Source organism: Mchenga conophoros, linkage group LG6 (genome assembly GCF_057382185.1).
Source record: "Mchenga conophoros isolate Kocher_MC1m ecotype Shallow Benthic linkage group LG6, M_conophoros_male_GT1.1, whole genome shotgun sequence".
NCBI lineage: Eukaryota > Metazoa > Chordata > Actinopteri > Cichliformes > Cichlidae > Mchenga > Mchenga conophoros.
In genome coordinates this window covers 24,087,178-24,105,199 of record NC_140531.1, presented here as the reverse complement: position 1 = coordinate 24,105,199, position 18,022 = coordinate 24,087,178, and the positions used below count along the sequence as shown (strand labels likewise).

The following is an 18,022-nucleotide window of genomic DNA, read 5'->3' as shown; positions in this document are numbered from 1 at the left end:
TGGAAAAGCTTTATATATTAAGAAAAATAATATTTAACTGATAGCTGGAACAAGTCTTTCAGTTTACAATTAAGTTTCATACTTTAAGGATTTTGATATTTTTGTACTTTTAATTATAAATAAAAATATGTTCTTTCAAAGTACAGTTTTGCCTATTAAGATCTTAATAGGCTGTTTCTTTCACTTGTTTCTATTCTGTCCATTTCTGAAAAATACGCTATTCAGTCTTATATAAAATTATCCAGATACATTCAGGTTGTAGTAGGAGCGTCATAATCATATCACATTGTTGTTTGTTTGCGTTTAAAACTTGAAATTAGCATTACACACAGAGAGAGAGAAACACACATAGATAATCTGGACCACCCCGCCCCGGTCCCGCCCAGCGGCCAGACCCCACGGAGAACAGACGGCGGGTCATGTGACAGCAGCGGTTTGTGAACGACAAAAGCGGACTCACACAAATGCTCTGCCACAGTGAGACACACATACACAGAGGAGTTTCGTAACTTGGGGAAGTTTTACGGAGCCATCGATCACAGAATCGTCTTGTTGTTGTTTTTTTCCTTGATGTCAGTGACACAGCGGAGGACCGAGCGTCGCCTGCGTCACCTTTTCAGCGGAGAGTCTAATTGAGTTTCTCCCTGGGAAGGGAACCTGTGCCTTTCAGCAAGGCAGCCGCGAAACTACCGTCTCTCCTTGCAGGAAAAGACCGTATACCCCATCTGAGAGGTAAGTCTGACTCGGTGACTTCTTGACAGCATTGTGTCCGCCGGGCTGCCTCACAGGCTGACCCCGGCACGGTCTAATTTTCCTATCGGAAGTCAGTAATTGCAACGTGGTCTTTTAATAAAAGCTGGATGTGGTAGTGGGATTGATGTAGACTATTATTCCTAATAGATTACAGCAGGGAGAAGTAGTCCATAAATTAAATTTGCGGGTCGGGGTTTTAATGAGAACAGACGGCTCGTGCGTAATTTGAGGTTTGATTAATTAATTAGTTAATTACTCACAGCTGTTTTCTGTTCCGTGCCTTCAAATCAGCATGTTTGCTTAATTTATCTTCCTATAACACTGACAGTGGTGAACGTTGTTCTTCTTAATTTATTGATTAATGATTAATGAGCTCAACACTGGCGGTAACTTATGTAACCCGACTTTAGGCTGTTACAAGTCACGGGGAGACGATGCTATTTTGGGCTTTCAGAGCCTTTTAAAAACTAAGGCTGTTGTTAATTAACATAAATGTGGGTTTATTTGTGTATGTGTCTCTCCCCCCCCGTCATCAAATAACACAATGCGTTATTTCTTTGTTGTATAAATGTAGATTATAGTAAAGTTATTACTTGGGGATCCTTTTTATCTACTAATTACTACATTTTTTTTATTCTGTTACATTTTAGTAAGTTTTGAGAAGTACATTTTAGATTATTTAAAAATGGATTCACTTTTTTTTTTTTTTTTTTTTTTTTTTTTTTTTTAAATATGTGAGTTGGGGGGAAGAAATATTTCCATATAAGGAAAACGGCAACATTTTGAGAAATGGGTGTTTGCTGGGCTCATCAAGTGAAATGAATCATAAGGACTATCATATTTATTGTTGTTTATTGCGCACATGACTCATTTATTCATAGGTCAGATTGTGAAACTGTAGAGGCTGACGTTGATGCAGAATAGAGCAGTGATTTGAAAGACGAGCCTCAGATTTTGCTGTGTGTCTGTGCTGAGTTCAGTTACAGATGGGAAAATATGTGACAGGTGTGTGTGGGTGAAGGAGAGGGCATCTGCTTGTTTGTTTTTTCCCAAACTGTCACACCTGAGATGTTGTTTCAGTCCTGTTGTGTCACTGCATTCTTTACAATACACATCTCTCCCTGTACTCTCCCTCTGTGTTTCTCTGTCTCTCCCCGTTTCCTGTGCTTTGTTTCAAGGCTGAGGCTTGCGTCACGCATTCCACTTGGCATATGAAGCCCTTATCCTGTTTAGAGCCTGGAGAGAGAGAGAGAAAGACGGGAGGAGAGAGGGAGAGAGATGTGGGGGGTGGATGGGTGGAATGAGGGCGACATCTCTCCCCTCCCTGTTGCCTGAAGTTTGTACTTTTGTTTCACTGTTGAGCAGAAAAACACGGATGAGTCGCTGTTCCGTTTGTGTATTACCTGTTTATTTGTCTGGCATTAGTGCAGCACAAACACGCACACACGCCCCAAATACTCCACCCATCCCTACGCCTTTTTTCCTGAATCAACATGCTGATGTTATCTGGTGGAACAAAATGCGCAAGACTGTGTGTACACACGCACGCACATATGCACGCGCGCACACTCTGCTCAAAGGGCATGTGCTAGGGAACATTAGGGCTAAACATTAAACGGGTGGATGTTGAGTAGTTGGTGATTCTCCATGAGAAGTTGAGGAAATAAGGACACGCTGCTCCACAGGCGGCCATAAACGTGAAAAGCTGTGACTAGTTGCACAAGTTTGCAGAGTGACAGGACACGGATGCTTAAACACACACCGAACACTTGTGTGTTCAAACCACTGGATTGAGCCACTGTGACTGTGTAGCTCCTTCTTTACTGCCCCCCACCCCCCCATGTTTGAGGTTCATTGAAGTTTTGTCATATTTTGGTTGAAACCCACTTCATTTTCTTCCCCATTTCTCTCTCTGTCCTGTTCTTTCCACTTCCATTTTGACATAGTTTGGTCAGAGCGGCTGTTTTCTTTGCCCTTTCTCTCCTTCCAGACCCCCACCCCACCTCTCTTCTCTCAGACTAGGGAGGTGTAATATGTGCGTGTGGAGTCAAACAGGAAACCGCAGGCCCCCTGCAGCAGCACCCCCCTTTTGGCTTCGCTCTCCTCTTCCTCCTCCTCCACCTCCTTCTCCTCTGTACACCCCCCGACCCATCACGCAGTGTGGAAATAATAACAGTCAGACTAAACTCTAAGGGCTTCCGCTTCTCTCCCTCTTCTCTTGTTCTCTCCTTCCCTCTGTCCTCAGTTGTCTGGAAAGCCTCAAAACGCTGCGCACTCTCTCGCGCACCCCGTCAAGTTCGACTTGAGGTGCGCGTGTGTGTCTCTGTCAGTGTTTGAGCCTCGCGACCAGATGAGTCTGGTGTGTCTTTAAATGTGTGTTTCTGAGATGATGGATCCTGTTTCCTCTCCCCTGCTGATGGCCCCCTCTGCCCCCCCCCCCCCCCCCCCCCCCCCCCGAGGCCTGCAGCCTCATAGTGTAGTTGAGAGGAGCTCAGGGGGACTACGTGTGTGTGTGTGTGTGTGTGTGTGTGTGTGTGTGTGTGTGTGTCTTTGGGGGCATAAAAATACGAGAAGTGGGCTGCGTGGCTCGGATGAGGGAATGGGAAGCCAAAATAAGAGGAATGGGGGGGGAGGTTGGGGGTAAGCAAGGGCCTTAAAGCGAGAGGAGTCAAAATTGGAGCATGTGCTGGGTTATTAGGGGAGTCATGAGCAGGAAGTGAGGTAAGGGTTGAAAGCAGGGAGCAAGGGGCTACACTTGGGAGTGAGAGCTTGAAAGGGGGAATAAATTGGAATGAGTGAGGGGCAACAGAAGAAGTGAGAGTACTTTAGGGAGAGGTCAGGAAAGGGAAAAGTTAAATGTTGGCATAATATTGGATGAGTACCTGGATGAGTCATGCAATTAGGATGTTAAATTAAGACTAATGGGCGCCTTTCCTGAAGAGTGTGAATAGGTAGTGAGTTTGTATGTGAGGTTCTCCTTGAGTCGACTGATATCACGACATGAAGCATTACAGGACTGTCACAAGGTGAGAATGACTTAAGTGAAGAGGGGGTAAAGAGGCTAGAAGACGCTAGGCTGAAAATGTGTGTGTGAGTGTATTGTGGCATGTTCTTGGACAAAGATGTTGTCTGGAGGTTTTTGGTCTCTCTGGTGATCTCATCATCTCCAGCCTGTTGCCATTAGAGAGAGACTTTGTGTGTGCCGGCCAGCTTTTGTCTGCGTGTGTTCCAGTATGTGTGCGTGTCTGTAATAATTTAGTCCTTTTAGTGATTTAGTGTGTGTATTCTGTTGAGCTAGCAGAAACGTGTGTGTGTGGGGGGGGCGGGGGCAAGGAGTCCAAGCCACAATATTTTCCCCTTCAGTCATGTTTTTTTATAACATTCACAGAGGGGGAGAGAATAAGAGTGTGGGGTGGTGTGCGGTTCAGATAAATACAGTAGTAAAGACATGAGCGATTGCTGGGGAGCGAGTGGAGAAGAGTCCAGGGGTGGAGACACAATAGAGGGGTGTAGAAGGTGGTTGCAGAGTGGGTTGGGGCTGAATACACAGTAGTTCCACTGACCTAGAAGGACAATATTTGCGGACATGCACAAACTCAAACCCAGTAGCAGAAAAAAAACCTAGCCCAAGTAGGGCGACTTATTTATCGTGATGATGCAGGAGTTTGGTTTGTTTGTCTGTTTTTACCTGGAAAGGCAATAAAGGAAAAGAGTGCTGACTAATTCCTGTCCTCGAGTATGTCAGTTCAATTTCATAGAAAATAAGAGCACAGTCTAGTGAGAGCTATGACAAATGCAATCAGCCTGATGCTGCGTAGAAACAAGTAATAGGAAAATATCCAAATTAATTAAACCAAAGATATTCAGGTTAATGTCTTATAAGAAAGAACTCTTCACATTTTCATGGAATATGTTTTTGGTTTTTTTGGGGGGGATTCCTGTGGGAACTTCTTAAACGGTTAATTCAGTTATCAGAAATGCTGCTCCAGCTGCAGTTTATCTCTAATCTGCTGAGGCCTTGTGGCCACTGAGGAAGATGCTGCACGGCTGAGTGAAATTTCTTTCCTGTGATTGTTACATTTGTGCGACTCATTGTGCTTATTCTTTCATGAGACACCCAGAGGGAAAGTTTCTCCCTCCTTTGCTTGCCATCCTGCTGTCACACGTTATCTGATGACTCCTTTCTGTTCATTTTCCTGTGTGGTAAAACCCAACCACTAGGCACACGCCTGTCTTTGGATTAAAGCAAATAATGTGAATTATTTGCCGTCCCTGCTGCACGACACCGGGCTCTGACGCCATCGGCCAAATTCTCCCCTGCGTTTACTCGTACCTGTGGCCAACTAACCAGCTGCCAAGAACTCGTTTTCGCGTCTGTCGTGCAAAAGTGTTAATAAAAGGGGAAATGCAAGACTATGTATGACAGGTGAACTCTGAGAGCAGCATGTTCCTGTCACTGCACGCATTCTTTCAAAGAATTTAACATGCACTGAGCGATGCATATGTTGTTCAGTGAGAGATGAAGCCAGATAAGTGAGGCTCTGAACACTTTGTTTGTGAATATACATGTTCTCACTTACAGGCGTACACAGCCCACACCTGCCCAGCCCTGAAGTCAGAAGATAATTAACACTTCCTGTATGACAGAGCCTAAAGGAGCCTCTGAGTTACTCGTGCCTGCCTTGCACTAGTGACAGCATAACATTTTCCAGTTTTCCGATCCATTCTCATAAATTAAATATCTCTTGAGCGCCTTGAGGGAATTTCTCCAAATTTGGCTCAAATGTTCACTTGGATTCAAGGATTTACTGATTAGAATTGGCAAAGATTGAGGGTACCGTGGCCCCCGATGATATCCGAAGAACACCTGAAGGAGATTTTGTCACATTTGGCACAAACATAGACTTGTACTCAGGGATGAACCGATTAGACTTTGGTGACCTTACACATTTGGTGAGGTACTGATAGTGACGCTACTCACTGAAACCTGGCTCTGTGATCGTCTGCTCAAGATCCGGAGGAGACACGAACTCAGCCTCACGCACGCGAGTGTCAGTCCAGAGCTCGGATAAATAGGAGGGTTACGTCAGGAACGGCATCCGGTGTAAAACCTGTGCCAAATCAAACATGCAGATCCATCTGCTGTGGCAACTGCTTAACAAGCAGCTGAAAGGAGCTTCTTCCACTAAGTACATCTATGTAGTTTGTATATAACAGGATATAACTGACAACTTAACTGGTATAGAATTACAAATCTACAGTAAGTATAAAGGAAAAATAAAAACAAGGAAAATAAGGTTTGCTTAATATTGTGGTGATGTGGACGTGGCATGAGACAATAACTATTTTAAAATGTCATCTTGGACTTTGGGACATTGTCGTGCATGTTTGTGACGTTTGGGACCAGAACATTTTCTAGTCGCGGTTTCTAATGTTTTTCATCAGTGACACCTTGTTCCCAGATGGGATTTTGTTTATTGTGTGTGTTTGTTTCTGGCAGACCTTCTGCTTCTTTTATACACAGCAGGTATTTGCTGCTTTCTTTTCCTTAATCTGTTCTTCTTTTGGGGGTTTTTGTCAGTGATTTTGTTTTTCTTCCTTTTTTCCGAATTCAGAATCTGTTTGTGTTTCATACTTGGTCTCATTGTCACCTTAATGTGTGATTTACAATGACAATAGAACAACTGCTTGACCTCAAGTTGAACTACAGTACAGTACAAACCCGGATTAGAAAACACGCCCTCAAAACACACCCAGTTCCCACCTGACGGTAGGCTCTTTGTTTCTTTGGAGCCGGGCAAAGGGTGAGGCTTCAGTCGTCATGTTCACACCCTTCCTGAGCCAGCTAGTGAGCATCCTGCTTCACCATTGGTCTGCTCCCCATCTGGGGGTGTGTGTGTGTGTGTGTGTGTGTGTGTGTGTGTGTGTGTGTGTGCGCGCGCGCGCGCGCGCGCGCGCATTCCTATATGTGTGCACTAGGGTGTAATGACTTGTTCTTGCCCATTTGTTAATAATTAAAGGCTAACTTGTCTTCAGACTGTGGACTTTAATCAGGTCACACACACGGAGACTGCCTCAGGGTACATTCTTTGACAGTTCATGTTGCCTTAATGCACCAGCAGACGCGCGCACACACACACAAGCACACAAAGAAGCTAATAAACACCCTCATGTAGCACAAGCAGAGTCATCCCAGCTGCACCTGGCCATTCAAAGCCAAGGTAACTGGAAACACCTTTGAAACCTCACACGCTTTTGATCCAAAATACTCGTGTGTGTGTGTGTGTGTGTGTGTGTGTGTCCCATTTCTCAGATACGGGGCAGTTTCTAGCTGCATCACACCTGCAACCGGTTGCATTCTCGTTAAAAAAAAAAAACCCAGTCCCTTTAATTCACAAGTCTGAATGTCGAGTGTTTTTGATTGACATCGGCAGCGCTATCTGTCAAACGCAGAGTACCTGTTTGAAACCATGACTGAGTGGTGAAAAAAGAGGAGATGATGTGTCAAGTTTGACAGAAAAAAATGTCTGGGGCTGAACCAACGTTGATCGTGCCCTCGCGGTCTCCTTTACTTAAATACAGACCCTGTCACATCATTCCCTCTACTTAATGTGATTTATTTTTCATTACGTCACAAAATGTGTGTTTTGGTGTGGCAGTGTCTTGCCATAAGAAGAAGATACATGAACAAGGTGGACGTTGGGGCTATATGTAACTAAGGGTATCTGCTTATCCGTTTTCAGGCGCTCTGACCACAAGACGAATCTTGTGGTCAGAGCCGCTCTGCCCCAAGCAGCATGCCCCTGGTAGGGTCTCCCAAGGCAAATTGGTCCTGGGTGAGGGGCATGACAAAGTGCGAAAGTCAGAAAACACTCCACCTTAATGCCAGACTTGGGCTTGCTGGCCAAGTGCCTGGCAGATGGACTTTAAGCCCGTGGTGCAGCATGGTCCACCCTCCTGTAGAGGAGGACAAGCTGCAGTGGTTGGAGTTTTGTCAGTCAGGCAGCAGACAAAGCAAAGTCTGCAGCTGCAGTTGCTCGTTAGCATTCATGTTGAGACTGTTTGCACATGGCTATATTTAAAATTTTAAACTAAAAGAAAAATTTGACAGAATTATTCTTCTACTTTATTCTGACCATTAATTATGACCTCAGATTTAGGTTCTCTACCGTTTTTGTTTTGTTTTTGTGTTTTTCTTTTTTTGGGGGGTCACTTATACTCACACAGGGGAGTGTGATAGAGGTGCATTATCTGAAGGATGTGTCCTTTTGCTTTCAGTACTTTAAGTAGAGAGGTGACAAATGTTTGAATAAGTTTTAAGTGTTTCTACAATGTTGCATTGGTGCATAAAGTAAATTATTATCAAGAGTGTGAGCTTAGTGTAAATGTCTTCCCTGTATATTGATTTTTGGTGCTATGTGTGTATTCTGCAGGAGTCTGGCGTGTGCAGCCATGCTGATGTATGATTACCCTCCGAAGACAGACATTCAGCCGGTAAGGTGTGTGTGTGTGTGTGTGTGCGTGTGTGCGCGCGCATGCGTGTGCGTGCGTGTGCGTGTACGCGCATTATCATGCCTGATCATGTTTTTGATACCAAACAGCAACCCCTACACACACACTACACACGCACCTATACGTGTCTAGACAGACTGGTTCCCACATTCCAGCTCTTCCTGTACAGTGGACATTTGCAAACAATAGCTACGCACACTGCCAGGCAGTGGGCTAATGAGCACACACACTGTATTCTGAGACAAAACAGTTATCTGCTCCCAAACAGAGCAGCGTTTAAATTTTTTGGCTGGCTGTAATTGTTTGTGTGGCAAAAACATGTTTTCCCTGCCATTCAAAGCAGAATGGAAATTTTTAACCCTCTGCTCTTTTGTCCCCCTTTTACTGCTTCCTCTTCTCTCTACATCCTCTCTTTCACAGTCGTTCTATCCTGGAGTGATCTTCCCCCATCCGCCGCACTTCTACAGAATGCACCCCCTGTCCCACTCTCACACCCCGACCGGGCTGACACACACCCAGATGGAGCCCGTGGACCTGTCTGTCAACAAGCACTCATCTTCCAAGTCCCCTCCCTGCTCCTCTGCGTCGACCCCGGCGTCCCCTCGCAGCTCCCCTGCCTCGCCTTACAGCTCGGCGAGCCGCACCTCTTCCCGCAACTCGCCCCCACACACTCAGTTGCGCTCCTCGCCCTCCCACGCTCTCCCGCCGCCCACTTCCTCCCTTCCATGTCCCACCATTGTGTCTCCGGGGGGCCCCGGGGTCATCCCAAAGTCACAGATCATGGTTTCTCAGATCGTACTGCCTCTGCCCATTCTCCCCTATTACCCACCACATTTGCTGAACCAGCCAATAATGATGAACTCACCTGCCAGCAGCGACGATGACCATTTCAGGATCTGGGAGCCCAAGATAGGTGAGAGCAGTTCAGTGTTTGTGTTGCAACTGTACATGAAGCTAAAAACAAAACAAGAAGTCATTAGAGAATCACATTAAAAACACATCAGTGCAGGAGTCATCGTGAAATGTATCCATTTCATGTTGTTACTGCATTTAAATCACATCACTTTTGTGGCATTTTCTTGTTAAATTTGCAAAAATCGTTTACTGATAAATTATCAGTAAACGATTTTTGCAGAGAGAATGGAAAAAATTATCAGTGATAATGAGGAAATGTTTTTCATTCCCTCTGTTCTTAGAATAGCACTTTTTTTTTTTTTTCCTTTTCTTTTTTTTGGAAGGGGGGGTAAATCAGCTATTTCCCACTGTGATCCGCAGAAGTCTTTGATCTGTCACAGAGACAGACACACAACATACCAGTTTGTTTGCCGTGGCCTTTTCTAGAAGGACTTCTTAAGTAGCAAAAACACAAAAAATATAGTGGAAGTGTTTAAACCTGACTGGTCCAAAAGGCTGAGAAGAAAGGTTTCAGTCTAAACTTGACCTCGTGATGGTGCTAGAAGAAACTTTAAGTAAAAAGCCACACTGATAGGATTTATCCTCTGGGGACCTTAGATGCCTGATTTATTTATTTATGTTAACATATTAATTATGAATGTGATTTAGACCTGATCATACTGTCAGCTCACACATTGTTTCATCCCTACCCAGTTCACCCAACGAAGCCTCTGGAGCCGCGAAGTGATACCCACGACCTGCACAAGCCAATCAAAATCGAGACTGAACCCGCTCATGACCCCAGCAGTCACGAGAAGTCATCAGTCAGAGCGATGCCACACGAGTACGAGTAAGTAACACGACGACACTCTGTAGCGAGTTTTGTGTGGACTCAGTGGTCAGCGAGTTGTCACAGCTCCTTCTGTTTTCCATGTAAAAACCCACACGCTGGTGGTGGTGGCCACACACTTCACGTCCCCTGACTCCACACCCCTGTTTCACTAGCGTTTTTGACTCACTCCCTGCTGCCGAAGGTCTTATTCTCTGCTCCCTAATCTGAACTTTTGTTCTGCGTGTTTAAAACAAAAGCATGTTGTCGAGATCATTACATATGCAACGGAATACAACCTACAGTCTTGTTATTAGAGAGTCCTGTCATAAGATATGACTGTTCTTTGCATGTCACTGTAGTTTGAGCCATGTCAGTTTCTGGGGCAGTCCCAGGATCAGGGCGGTGCGGTTCTTATTAGCGGGCAGCCAGTAAGAGCCTTGTGTGATTAGGGGGGGAAAAAAAGAAAAACACTGACCGAACTGCGTGAACTTACTGGTTATATCCGAAGATTTAGAGCTTATCTCACTCTGATGGAACATAACTGTTAAAATTTGGCTCCATTTCCAAGTCATAAAACAAACGTGGTTTCCAAATGTATTTTATCATCACCTTGATAACACATTAGAAAATGATCTGTCTCCAGCCTGAGTCTGGACACAGTTCTATTTCCTTCATGTTTGTGGAGCCATAATTTAATTTATTTATTTATTTTGTCTTTAGATTCTTGCTTCTGTGAAGAGCACTGGCTATTTGTTATTGTCTGTTCTATTCTTTTGTCTCACTAACAGAGTTTCGGCCACTGGGGAAGTACAGAAGAATATTTATCCTTTTATTTTCCATCAGGCCCAATAGCCACGCCTCACATTAGAAGCTCTTTTCTTTCTTTCCTTATCTAAGACGTCACAAGTTCATGCCAGCCATCTGGGTCCTGTTACCACCTTCATTCCTCTTCCTACTGTTTTTGTTTGGGTTATTTCTTCCTCTTCTGCTTCCTCCTCCCCTCATTCTCCCTCATTATTATTATTATTATTATTATTATTATTATTACTGTTATTATGATTGATTTATTAAGCTTTGTGTTCATTGTCCAACATCTTTCTTACCTTCCTCTTCCGGTCCCCTCCCCTCTGCAAAATAAGTTTTTCCTCAGAAGAAATAATTGCAAGTTGGATGCACATGTAATAGTCAGCCCTTGCTGGCAGCTAGTGTATGTCAGTGTTTGTGTGTGTGCTGTGAAGTACACCTCGTTTTTTTTACTTTGGCTGTTAGGGCGGTTCCCTTTACAGGCTGCTCTTGTCATCGTGCCAAACATGAAATAATTGGACCCTAAAGGGAAAAAAAGAGGGTGCGTCTTTGTGTGTCATCACATCTTGTCAATAAAGCACACACACATCCTCATAAACAATATGTACGTACAGTTACTATACGCTGCTGTGTGTGTGTGTGTGTGTGTGTGTGTGTGTGTGTGTGTGTGTGTGTGTGTGTGTGTGTGTGTGTTAGGGGATTTTCTGCACATTCCTTTATGCAGAATTGATCTGTGTGGAATCATGTTTCAGCACTCAACACCTGCTCTCAACTGACTGACACACACACACACACACACACACACACACACAGTGATGAAAGACAACTCCTCTCTTGTAACTGTAAAACTGGTACATTTTGTGCGTTTGTTTGCACACACAAAGAAACAGGACTTGATGTGCTCTGACTGGGAACAGTGTTGCAGATTCACCTGCTGTTTGACAGTTTTCAGTCTCCTGGAGTTGGTCAAGGATAAATTTATAAACATTGATTGACAGAGGTTGACAGGGCAAGGCAAAGGTGTGGCTGACTGGAAAAGGCGGGTTTTTCAGCTTCCTGCCTGGCAGAAGTTGTTATTGCATTGAAGCCAAGTTAAACTGTGGGTTTCAGTGTCATAAGAGAGGACTTTTGCTCCCTCTGCTGGCAACATTAGACAAAGATGGACAAAGCACCAGCGTTTAAAATCTTTTTCTACCCTTTGTGTGTTTCTTTTAGGGGTAACAACCCATCAGTAATAGTCCACTCAGGCACAAGGCACCCTTTCCCTGCTGATTCACCTGACACACTGAAAAAACGGAGGATTCACCGCTGTGACTTCAGCGGCTGCGACAAAGTGTACACCAAGAGCTCCCACCTCAAAGCACACCGCAGGACACACACAGGTGAGCCTTCATTCATATACCAGCCGTGCTTTTCCAGAAGCCTCAAACTTTTTGACATCTTCTAACAAACCTCGTGTAATTTCCTCTCTTTGCAGGGGAGAAACCCTACAGGTGCAGCTGGGAAGGCTGCACGTGGAAGTTCGCCCGTTCAGACGAGCTGACGAGACACTACCGCAAGCACACGGGAGTCAAACCGTTCCACTGTCCCGACTGTGACCGCAGCTTCTCCCGCTCTGACCACCTGGCTTTACACAAGAAACGACACCTCCTAGTGTGAAACCCTCTGCCGTGCAACTTGAATGCAACTCTGTGCTGGGTTCAGTGTTGGACTACACCACTTTGACTTTAAAATGAAATTGCTGGCCTTACCTGGACTGCGACAGGGAGTGAGGAAATGTTTCCTCAGGGTTAATGTTTAAACCCTTTCACCTCATTAAGCCAAAGAGAGGGAAAAAAAAGCTGGTTGCCAGCTCACACATTTAAGACCAGCTCATTTTTATAGAAATATGGTAGCTGAACCAAACCTCTGATCAGCTGTGGAAGGGCCAGACACTTTTTTTTTTTTTTTTTTTTTTTTTCTTTTTGCTTGCAGCTCCTCAGCTGGCCTGAGAGCAGCGCCCTCTTGTGGCTACACAACCAAAACAGCAGTTCAGTCTGTGCAAGCCACATGGCATGCTCACAAGCTTCTCAGCGCAACATGATCTCCAGCTTTAAAGCTTTTTGTTTCACATGCATTCAAGTAAATGTTTGGGACTTGGACACACACTTACAAATACATATTTTTTTTGCTCGCTACGCCAATACAATGTGAAACGTTCCAGAATGTATCCTATCACGCCTACTGTGCATTGTGTCATAGATACTTCAGCTTTTCTTTTTCTTTTTAAAACACTCGTGCCAACTTCCTCCTTCGGGATCTGCTATAATTAAAAAACAAACAAACACACCACACACCTCATCTGCCTCTGCAAGCTCAGATCATGAAGTGATGACAGGTTGCTAACGCTCGCTTTCTCTTGTACATACACTCTCTTATTAAAAGCAACTCAGCCTTGGTTTCGTGTACTCGTGGGTTTTAACAGTCTAGTGGGCAGTTTCAGTCAGTGAAGTGTTTTTATGTTTTCATTCAGAAATGTGAAAGTTGCTGCACAGGGGCATTAATGTGTCGGTGAGGAAAAAGGCACCACCCGGTCAGTTTAAGGGTAGAAGCAATGAAATTGTGTCTTTACCGATTTCTTATGTTGAGTTTGTATCTATGAACTGTGTTTCGGTTTGTGACGTGACACCGAGGTAGCTTTTATTATTGTGTCACACTTTGATACGGGGTGGGGAGAAAATGCAAAATGCAAGGCAGGGAAATTACAAAATTTTTTTTTTTTTTTTTTAAATTTTTATATTCAGGAGCAGTTGAGTTATATTCCAGCCCACTCTACACATGCATTTGTTTTAAAAGAAAATTAACTTGTACACAATTAATACTTTATCATTCCCCTAAAAGTCAAATCAGGGATTATTGTTGTAGCAGATATTCTGCTGCCAAACCTTTTTTTTTTCTTTCCTTTTAAAAGTGCCATAAAGGTTTTTAGAGCACAATTTTCCACAGGTGGAGAGCAATACACTTTCTCTCTTTATCTTTTTTAAATGGCGCCTTTGTACATCTCCAATGTGCACTTTATATATATTTTATAAATATATATATATATATATGTATAAATAGTATGTATGAGTACATTATTTAACATTCCCAAAGCCAGACATTTTAAATCACATCAGGTTGGTTTTTTTCTGTTGTGTGTTTTTTCTTTTTCTTTTTTTCTATCACACATTTGCTTTTGGGTTTAATTGGAAGGTGTCCAGTTCAGCAGTTGTCTTGTTTTTTTTTTTTGTTTTTTTTTGTCATTTTCTAGTCATGTATACAAGAAGGTGTAACCCCGCCATTTATTCGCATGTACACGTTCACACACCCCGAATGTAGCAGCTCAACTGATCTGCATTTGCTCCTCGATGCCTTTTGCAGTTTGTGCTTTTTTTTCTTTTTTTTTTGTTTGGTTTTTTTTTTTCCTTTTTGTATCTTTGCAAATACAATTGTCATATTAATATCTATATTTTATAATTCATTATTAGACTGAACGGGCAATTAATGGTTTTTATTAAGCATGATTTTGATACTCTATTACATATTTCTAGTGTTTATGATAAACCCTGTCTTTTTTTTTTTCTAATTAAATCTTACCGTTGGCAATTCAAAGGGAACTCATCAAACTGTGAACGTATGGTCTTTCTGCAATTTAGCATTTTTAAACAAAATATTCATACCACTTAATAAAGTTATTGCAATATTTGAAGCATGTATCGTTGTTTGTGATTCTGTTTTTTGTTCACCTGTTTGCTAGTGAATTAGCTTATTTTAGAAGAGAAAAGTGTGTGTGCATGTCTGTGGATACTACAGAAGGAGAAAAGGACTTTTATTAATTGGCTAGGCAGAGATTTTGAGCTGGAAAGGATGTAGACTGATTAAGGGTAAGTGAAGAGTGTGCTGGGAAACCAGTACTTTGAGGAGCTGCTGAATGAAGAACATCTGAGGGAGGAGAATAAATGGAGAAATTATAACAAATCGGGAAGTGTGGGCAGCGATGAAAAGTGGAAAGGCAGGAGGTCCAGAAGACATACCTGTGGCGGTATCAGTCGGAAAACTTTACATAATTTCCTCAGGGAATCAGTCACAGTTTCTCCAAGATGGTAAGAACAATAACTAAATATTTAATCTTAAAAATTATACATTATATTACAAAGTTATAAAATATAACTAATATACAAATGACTCTAATTATAAAAATTCCACCATATAACACAAATTACATAAATATATAATATGGTTGATATTAAGGTGCTGTTGCCCAGTGTGTACATTTGTTTTACATGGAGGGATTGTACAGTGAGATAGCCACAGGCAGGAATAAATGGTGCAGATGTCTAGGAGAGAGGGACTTCAACTAGATTGTTTAAAACATTCTTGGAGTATGAGAGAATTCCTGGGGAATGGAGAAGTGAACTGATTTTTCAAGAATAAGGTGGTGTAGTAAAGACAGGTATGATCTGGGGTGATGATCAGTGAGCAGCAGTGCAGCTTAATAGTGCGAAAGAGCGCAACGGATGTTAGCTTTGCTTTGAGAGTGATGATAGAGAAGCACAGAAAGATCAGAAGGAGCTGGACTGTGTGTTTGTCGATCTAGAGAAAGCATATGATAGTAGTACTGAGAGAGGAATTGTAGTGCTACATGAGGAAGTCCGCAGTAGCAGAGAAGTATGAGCATGGCTGAGAACATGTATGAGGCTAGCGAGACAGTGGTGAGGTGCATTGACAGATGGGTTCAAGCTGAAGGTGGGATTACATCAGGGATCAGTTCTGAGCTTCTTGTTTGCAGTGGTGATGGACAGGTTGATAGATGCGGACTATGATGGTGAAGGCATAAAAGTCAGTAGAAGTAAGGCAAAATGCATGTGTGTGAATGAGAGGGAGACAGATGGAAAGGTGAAAGTGGATGAGCTTAAATACTTGGACAGTATAGGTAAAGACAAGACAAAGTGGGTGGAAATGAGGGTCGAGGGTGATATGTGTATGAGGGTAGCGTAAGAGCAAAAGGAAGAAATTACAAGATAGTATTGAGATCTGCTGTGATGTGTGGTTTGCAGAAGGTAGTTCCTACAAAAATGCCGCAAACCACACAAAAAGCTTATGGTGTAAAATCTTTACTCATTTGCATCATGAAGTATTGCCGGCAATAAGTCGGACTCGTTCCTGGTGGGTGATGGGCTCCGCCAGGGCTGCCCTTTGTCTCCGGTTCTGTTCATAATTTTTATGGACAGGATTTCTAGGCGCAGCCAAGTGGCGGAGGGCTTTCGCTTTGGTGGCCTCAGAATCTCATCTCTGATTTTTGCAGATGATGTGGTTCTGTTGGCTTCATCGGGTGAGGGCCTCCAGCTCGCACTGGAACGGTTCGCAGCCGAGTGTGAAGCAGCGGGAATGAGGATCAGCACCTCCAAATCTGAGGCCATGGTTCTCAGCCGGAAAAGGGTGGAGTGCCCACTCCGGGTCGGGGATGAGTTCCTGCCCCAAGTGGAGGAGTTCAAGTATCTCGGGGTCTTGTTCGCGAGTGATGGGAGAAGGGAGCCGGAGATCGACAGACGGATTGGGGCTGCGGCTGCAGTAATGCGGACGCTGCACCGGTCCGTCGTGGTGAAGAGGGAGCTGAGTGTAAAAGCGAAGCTCTCAATTTACCGGTCGATCTACGTCCCTACCCTCACCTATGGCCACGAGCTGTGGGTAGTGACCGAAAGAACGAGATCGCGAATACAAGCGGCAGAAATGAGCTTCCTCCGAAGGGTGGCTGGCCTCTCCCTTAGAGATAGGGTGAGAAGTTCGGCCATCCGGGAGGGGCTCAGAGTAGAGCAGCTGCTGCTCCACATCGAAAGGAGCCAGCTGAGGTGGTTCGGGCATCTGACAAGGATGCCTCCTGGGCGCCTCCTGGGTGAGGTGTTCCAGGAGGAGGAGGCCCCGGCGCAGACCCAGGACACGCTGGAGAGATTATATCTCTCGGCTGGCCTGGGAACGCCTTGGTATTCCCCCGGATAAGCTGGAGGAGGTGGCTGGGGAGAGGGAGGTCTGGGCCTCTTTGCTTAGGCTGCTGCCCCCGCGACCCGGCCCCGGACAAAGCGGATGAAGATGGATGGATGGATGGATCATGAAGTAGTTATGGAGCATTAGAGATTTGAGCAGATTTAATTTTTTTAAATAAAAACATCCATTTTCAGAGACTTCACTCTAAGCTTTTTGGATTCTTTATGTGTGACTGCACAGCATGTTTAGTCTAGCACTCACCCCTTGCACCTGAAGAAAGCATGAAAGGACGTTTTTACAGTCAAGTGCAATTTAATCTCTCTGTTCAGGGAACTCCCACAAAGAAAATGAAGTGACAGCACTTACAGTTGTTACAGTTGTCAGGTGTGGATCAAAAGAGGTGTGCCAGTTTATGAATGCTTGATCCCTACTGATGATAACCAGACAGAACAGCAGTGAAATAATGGTTATCATCAGCTTAGTGATGATTATTTTTGGGATAAGGAGAACACAAGAGTGTTAAAAGACTGTAACATGACTTTTAATGTCACTAGATTTTCTTAGTGAGAGAGGTGGAGTAGTTGAATTCAAATAAAACATATTTGTTCTTTGTTTACTAAATACCAAACCTGTGATTTATTACACCCCCAGTAGTTTATTTCAAAGTTAGAAATGTTAAAATGTTACACTGCCTTGCAGCAATACTGTTACTACTATAAGAATGCAACATTGAGGGACAAAAAAAATACAGCTGCATACTCATTACGTGCAATAGCCCTTTACTTTGGATTTTCTGTGTTGTGCATATTAGAGATGATATAAACGTAAGAAAAAGCGAGGGCTCGTCCGGGATTTGAACCCGGGACCTCTCGCACCCTAAGCGAGAATCATACCCCTAGACCAACGAGCCGCTGAGCAAGCAAGCAGATTAATATGTATATAAATCGTACTCGTCATCACTAGTTGTACTCATTTTAGTCTGTTTTGTTTTATTTGTTTTTGTGGGGTTTTGCGTGTAACAGCAGCTGTTGTGCGGACTCTCGTTTCACCGAGCTTCAGAATAGAGGTGTTGCTCCTCTAAAGAGCCAGAAGAACTGAAATGATTCACTCCTACATAGATGCAACTTCGCTGCTATTTTGACTGGCGTCGTTTATTTTATGACTGGCCTAACTTATTCAGCGGTCGCATTCTGAAACAGAATGCTATATTGAAACTGTGGTGCCGTT

General features: G+C 43.7%; 1 protein-coding gene and 1 non-coding gene across 4 annotated transcripts; one reads left to right on the top strand and one right to left on the bottom strand.

Annotated features, from left to right (window-relative positions):
* Positions 1–373: 373 nt before the first annotated feature.
* On the top strand, positions 374–14,525 carry klf3 (Kruppel like factor 3 (basic)). 3 transcript variants are annotated; one of them, XM_085276938.1, is made up of 6 exons: positions 374–732; positions 8,187–8,247; positions 8,686–9,178; positions 9,874–10,009; positions 12,011–12,177; positions 12,273–14,525. In XM_085276938.1, exons 2-6 carry the CDS (start codon positions 8,206–8,208, stop codon positions 12,452–12,454), a joined length of 1,020 nt encoding a protein of 339 aa, XP_085133064.1. In that variant the 5' UTR covers positions 374–732; positions 8,187–8,205; the 3' UTR covers positions 12,455–14,525. The 3 variants fall into 3 exon arrangements, with proteins under 3 accessions (XP_085133064.1, XP_085133065.1, XP_085133063.1); XM_085276939.1 differs by having other exon boundaries at positions 8,187–8,252; XM_085276937.1 differs by lacking the exon at positions 374–732 and having other exon boundaries at positions 8,170–8,247.
* A 3,108-nt stretch (positions 14,526–17,633) lies between these two features.
* Positions 17,634–17,705, bottom strand: trnap-agg (transfer RNA proline (anticodon AGG)). Its single transcript has one exon. It is a non-coding gene; the product is annotated as a tRNA-Pro (tRNA).
* Positions 17,706–18,022: the final 317 nt, after the last annotated feature.

Bases quoted from the DNA above. Each gene is read 5' to 3' on its own strand.
- klf3 (XM_085276937.1), top strand. From the start codon at position 8,170: ATGTGTGTATTCTGCAGGAGTCTGGCGTGTGCAGCCATGCTGATGTAT. The intron at 8,248-8,685 runs GTAAGGTGTGTG...TCTCTTTCACAG, and splicing joins CGAAGACAGACATTCAGCCG to TCGTTCTATCCTGGAGTGAT. The intron at 10,010-12,010 runs GTAAGTAACACG...TGTTTCTTTTAG, and splicing joins GCGATGCCACACGAGTACGA to GGGTAACAACCCATCAGTAA.